The 6,628-nt window shown below is 34.3% G+C and overlaps 1 protein-coding gene across 1 annotated transcript in view; it reads left to right on the top strand.

Annotated features, from left to right (window-relative positions):
* LOC125646111 (KAT8 regulatory NSL complex subunit 1-like) overlaps window positions 1-6,240 on the top strand; it is a 17,163-nt gene extending 10,923 nt beyond the window's left edge. The window contains exons 6-9 of the mRNA XM_048872263.2: window positions 271-384; window positions 2,068-2,329; window positions 3,924-3,996; window positions 4,322-6,240. Coding sequence (XP_048728220.2) covers window positions 271-384; window positions 2,068-2,329; window positions 3,924-3,996; window positions 4,322-5,026 — 1,154 coding nt within the window. The 3' untranslated portion in view covers window positions 5,027-6,240. The remainder of the gene's footprint in view (window positions 1-270; window positions 385-2,067; window positions 2,330-3,923; window positions 3,997-4,321) is intronic.
* Window positions 6,241-6,628: the final 388 nt, after the last annotated feature.

Below are 6,628 nucleotides of genomic sequence, written 5' to 3'. Positions count from 1 at the left end.
CACTTGAAAATGCATCTACATATGCACTAGAAAACGATTCAACACTCATACTGAAAAATAACTCAACACGCATGTTGAAAAGTGACTCTACATACAGACTAGAAAATTTGACTTGTTGCCTCAAATGATTTTTCTAATTTGAATACCTCTGTTGTTGTTATTATTTAATAGTAAATGCAAGATTTTAAGGACATGGAAGTATGATAATTTAAAGTTTATTTTTTTTTAATTGTTGTGAAATGATTTAAGACAAGTATCTCTGGTTTGTAGAGTTGCGAAACAAGTATGAAAGAAGGACTCCAACAAAAGGTAGACCAAGTCTGAAGGCAACCAGGAAAGTCTCTGATATTAGAAAAAGAAGGATGGCAGATAATATTTCCATAGGTAATGAGCAGAGTGTACAAAACAGACATGGTTGATATTGTCCAGTATGATTTATGAATAGAGTGTAAACCATGCAAAGTTACACAGTATATGTAGTGTGAATATAGTTGTCTTGCATAAGGCAGCTATTCAGATCAAAGTATGTCTGGTATCTGTCTCTATCCCTTCCACCATGTTTTAAGTTTTCCAGTGTTTGGACAAAATTCCAGCAATCTTAGCAAATGATTTATGGTTGAAACTGAAAGTGATTTTGGTTGTTGTTTTTTTTTTTTAGTTTTTGGCTCACTCTCCAGAACCACATGACCAATTTCAACTGAACTTGGTACAAATGTTCCTTGGATGAAGGGAATTAAAGTTTGTTTAAAGGACCATGCCGTATTTAAAGGGGAGATAATCACAAAAATGCAAAAATAGGATGGGGTCATTTAGAAATCTTCTCAAGAACCACTGGGCCAGAAGAGCTGACATTTACATGAAAATTTCCTGACATAGTGCAGATTTAAGTTTGTTAAAATCATGACCCCAGGGGTAAAATGGGGCCACAATAGGGAATCTCAGTTTTACATACAATTATATAGGGAAAATCTTTAAAAATCTTCAAGGACCACTGGGCTAGGAAAGTACAAATTTACATGAAAGCTTTCAGACTGCAGATTCAAGTATGTTAAAATCATGACCCTGGGGGTAGGATGGGGCCACAATAGAGGATCAAAGTTTTACATACAAATATATTTGAAAATCATTAGAAATCTTCTGAAAAATCACTGGGCTAGAAAACTTTACATTTAAATGAAAGCTTTCTGACATAGTGCAGATTCAAGTACATTAAAATCATGACCCCGAGGGTAAGATGGGGCCACAATAGAGGATCAAAGTTTTACATACAAATATACAGGGAAACTCGTTCAGAATTCATGAACCATTGTGCCAAAGAAGTTTACATTTACATGAAAGCTTCCTGACATATTGCAGATTCAAATTTGTAAAAATCATGGCCCCTGGGGATAAGTTGGGGCCACAATAGGGATCAAAGTTTTACATGTGAATCTTATATATATATATATATATATATATATCACACACACATATATATATATATATATATATATATACACACACACACATACTAACCCCCCCCCACAAGAATGGAGCAATAGTAAAAATCTAAAGGATTCACTATGAGTAAGATGCTGGAATTAGTTTTATGGCCCACCATGAGCCTCTTAATTGCCCGACTTGTGGTAGGTCTTATGGTATGTAAGCTTGTATGTCCATCTGTCTGTTAATTTTCCCTGCCTGGGTCATACTGTGTACACTGTGAGGCCTAGAACTATCAAATTTGATCAGATGATGGGGGGGGGGGTTGTATTATAAGATGTGTCACAAAAACGAAATTTTTAATATTCAAATATTTGGGACTACTGTTCTATTTTTCTTTCAATGCAATTACCTCCCAACAGGTTGGGAATGATTAAATTAGGTCACTGTGGCATTTTGGAACTGCAGTTTATGGTGTCATAGCATGTTACTTCAACTTCGAGTATAAATAAATATGCGTTAAGTTTATGTAGACAGGCAGATCAATAACCCTTGTGATACACTGTATTTGTGAATAGTAATTGTATGAAGTGTAGTTTGTAAATTCCTGCACATTCTGTAACATATATTGTATTTGTTACACAGCACTAAAACAGAACAGTATGGATGATGGTCAGTTGTCCGGGCCTTCAGACTATGATGAGGATGATGAATATGCAAATTGTGGTCGGGATGGTCTCCTCTCCTCCAGTGGGGCTTCAGCTGGCTTCAAGGAATTGAAGGATGCCACCATGAGGAAAAGACGACTGGAGAATGCATATGATATTGACAACATTGTCATACCATATAGTATTGCATCAGCTACACGAGTGGTCAAATTGGAATATAAGGAAATTGTAACACCGAAGTATGTATATATTTAATGAGTGATTGAAACTTTCCTAGGACAAGTTTGTTTGATTAGTAATTTAGTATCATAGATTATCATGGGAAGGGAAAAATAGATTTCTTTTAAGCTTGCTCAAAAACAAAAGTGTCATTGTTAGATGCATTTAGTTTCACATATATGGCTTAAGGAATTTGCCAATTTCAACTAAACTTGGTATGCAGTATGGTAAAAGGGATTTACAGATTTACAGTTTAAAATGTTTAAAGGATCTTGTTTACTGAACCAGAAATACCAAGTTTTATATGAAACCTTCCTAATAAAGGATAAACTCAAGTTTGTTCAAGCAATGACCTCTTTGGCCAGAATGGGGCTGCATTTACAGATTGAGAATTTTTTCTATTACATAAACTGTAATAGACTGTAAATTTTGCATGATTAGTAAATATACGTTGTAAAATGACCTGCAAATGGTGCAGTAAACATGATCATAATGCAAAATTCAGTATTACTAAAGGTTGTCGATCATAGAATACCTGTAATTCTGAAACACAAAGAATCAAAAATGCATGTTGCATAAAAAAAATGTACAGAAATTAGATGCAGTGAACATTTTGTCTACAATAAACAAAAGCAGTACAGAAAATAAAATTTAAACATTCTTCTTGATATAATGTTTTTGTCTGATGACATCAAAACATTTAGAAAAGATATTGAAATTGTTGAGAGGGAGAATAGTGAAAGTTGAAAACTGAGAGAGAAGTAGGATCTAGGAATGAAAATGAGACTGAAAGTGAGTATTATGATGATAGGGAGGATGAAAAGAGTGTTTGAGAGACTACAGGAAGTCGAGATGGAAACTTAAGGTAGCTCCATCCTCATGTGACTTATCAATATTGATGGTTAAAAGTGGGAAAACTATTAATTTCCTCTCAATATAGTTTAATTTAATTAATAACCAAAGAAAATATATATGTTGCCACCTTTTTAAAAATGTCAGACATACAAAAACAGAAGTATACATCAACATCAGGAAATCACATTTTCGTTAAACAGAATAATAAAAATAGATAAAAACTTGTTGCAATGACAAAATTTAAATATCAACAGTTTAAAAAAAACCCTGATAATTCATAAATATGTATAGATTAATTGTGGATATTAGGTAAACCAATGTATAATAGACATCCAGTAGAGGAAATTCCAGCATAGGACTTATTGCCCTTGACAAAATTATTTTAATCATAAATAATTGATTATCTATGGAAAATATCAACTTTTTTAGTATTAATAGTTTATCAGATTTTTTATTATATCCAGTGAATAAAATTTCTCAGAAAGTTATATTTCTATCACGCGCAAAGTTTAATTTATGAAGATTTTTGCAAAAACCTATGACATCACGTTTGCTCTTTGTAATTGTTTTTAACTCTTCATTTATTAACATGGGCCCCATGGGTATCCAGGTGGGCTTAGAATTTGTAAAGGTGGAGGGCCACATGGCTTGCAAGGTTTTGAACGTAACCCTGTACTTTGTTATGCTTTTCAGTGATAAAGTTATAATTGTTTGAGGCAATGACAAAAAACTGATTATACTAAATGATTTGAATTTCAGATGGAGAGATATAACACAGGCCACTGAAGTAACGGACAATACAACAGAAGATTCTACTGAGTTACCTGAAGAGGTACGGTTATATGACGTTATGTCCTCTTGCTGTAAGAATGGTTATTATAGGCAAATTACTCCTCTTTGATGGGGTTGTTCATCTAATTCAAGTATTTCACAAAGTTTCAACCCCCCTCCCGCAAACAAGTTTTCAGGAGGTTTCATTATGTTTGTAGATGCATTTTGTATGATAGTTTTCTGAGAGGTTATATTCATTCTTCCTGTTAGGATAGGTTTACTTTGCATGCTCCGCTCTCCTGATATTGGAGTAAAACATATCTTCTGTTGATTTCTATAAGGAGTGCCCAGCAATACATTTATTGTTACAAATTTTTGTTTTGTAGATTGAAATTACATCAGATGATTTTTTTGCTGCTATGCATGAAAAATGTGAAATCCAAGAGAAGAAACGTTTCCAGTCTTTCATACAATATCCCAGTCGTCGCAGTCGGGGATCGAGGAATGATTCAGGACCATTGACTCCAGAAACAATTTCGGGAGATGTAAATGTTGTCGGTGAAAGTAGTGACAGTGCTCAAAAAATTGATGATGACACTCGGCGTCGAAGTCAAACACTCTCGTCAAGTGGGGGAAGTAACACTAACCTGGCGGCATCATTGAGAGAGGAAGTGTTCCGACGTCGGAGCAGTTCTGCTTCACTGAGGCGATCAAGTGTGAGTGTTGGCACTGATGATATGAGTATGGACTTCGATGATGGAGAAACAATAGAACCCTGGCCAATCAGAGCTTTTCCTCTGTCAGAAGAAGAGTATGAAGAAATGAAAGTAACTGTTTCGACTCCTGAGGAGAGCAGGTCTTACGTACCCCGCGAAAAGATCTCAAACAGCTTATTGATAGGATTGGGCAGCGAGACCAGTGTTAGTGAAGAAACAAGATTTGAAGCAATGGAGACACGGGTTAGTTTGCCTGGATCTCCTAACAGCTCAAATGGATCACACGCAAGTGAAGACCCAAATGATCCAGAGTGGACTGTTGCTAATGGTGATAAATTGGGGGAAAAAAATGTAGTTCGACTTGGTCGTAGATGATGAAAATTAACTATTCAGAAAAGAAAAAAGTTTGGATTTAGAAATAGAATATAGCTTGTTAAGTTTTGTTTTCTTGTGAATTGATATTGTCCAGAATCAAGTGTGAAATATGTTTGCATCACTTAGATGGATAATTCAGTTTATGGAAGGCACCTTTGTAATGCATCGTCAAAGCATGGACCTTATCATTTAACATTTCTGTTTAGAGATGTAAAGAAAAATAAAGATCACTAATTCTCTTAATAAGTCACTGATTTCAAACCCATTTCACATTAGTGTCGGACACGCTCTGAATTTAAACTGGTACATGTATCCATACTTAATACTTGTTGGTTGTGTGAATATATTGAAACAAATTGTTTGGTTGAAATATTTTGTTATAAAATGTAAAAGATCTGGATTTTTTTGTTGTTGTAAGGACAGGGTCTTAAATATGTTCGTAGATCATGATTTGTCCGAACAAGATACTTCTTTTTTTGCTTTTTTTGCCCGGGTTTAGTGAAAGAAAGAAAAAGTACAAAAAAATTATCTTGAGACTTGTCATCCCATTACAGCCACTTTGTTGCTCCTGTTGTATATATATTTTGTAGCACACAGATTTTTGTATCATAATCCTGTACAGACTCTTTTATATTGAAGAACGGAACTGAACAAGTTTGCCTGAGAATGCTATAATCAACATTTTTATGACCAATCATTAAATTTTTTTTGCAATGATCACTTAATCATGTAAGCACATTTCCCATTAATTAGATATAAAACTTACATTCCATGAGAAGTGTCCCAATTCAATGCTGATTCAGTTATGTGTTACAGAGAAAATCAAAGAACAAGTGGTTCTCTGTTCAATAGCATTTTTGGCAACATTCATCTCCACCCCAAGATTTTAATCGTGGTATAACAAGAGTTGTCCTTCTTTATCTTTGTAGATCATGAAAGAAAGACCTGTTATTCTTTGCACGATATGGTCGTCAAACACCACATCTTTGTTCTGATTATTTTAAATCGAGTTTTGCAAGAAAAAAATATTTCAAAAGAATTGAATCTTGTTTTAATTTTATTTAGTTTAGTATTTTTTGGTTAATTTTCTTTTTTCAGTAATGTCATTTCTGTTGTACAAAAATGATTGGACTTTTTAGCTTAAGATCAAACAACTTCAATAGTATGTATCATGGCTTCTTCATGAAAATGAAATAAAAAAGAGAGAAAATCCTTGAATGTTTTAACCTTTGTCACTTATAATTTAAAAGGAAAGGAAAATTCAAAAGAGGTGTGTGGAGTTTTTAGCTCACCTAAACAAGGCGAACTCCAGAGTGGTAATGTAAACTTTTTCACAATTTTATTTTCTCCAGAACCACTGGGCCAATTTCATTCAAACTGGGCACAAAGTATCTTTGGGTGAAGGGGACTTGTTGATTCATCCCTTCTGAAGGAATTTAAAGGAAAAAAAAGGGGGGGGGGGCAAAGAAAATTGGGTGGGATTTGAGAAAAATTAACTGATGTGGATAGATTTTTGCAATGAAAATTCAAATCGTGACCATCGGAGGGTAAGGTTGGGCTAAGAAGGGGATTAAAGTGGAGGAGGGTGTTTAGAGAAGGTTC

Source organism: Ostrea edulis, chromosome 6 (genome assembly GCF_947568905.1).
Source record: "Ostrea edulis chromosome 6, xbOstEdul1.1, whole genome shotgun sequence".
In the NCBI taxonomy this organism is placed as follows: Eukaryota; Metazoa; Mollusca; class Bivalvia; order Ostreida; family Ostreidae; genus Ostrea; species Ostrea edulis.
This window is presented reverse-complemented; position numbering and strand designations above follow the sequence as displayed.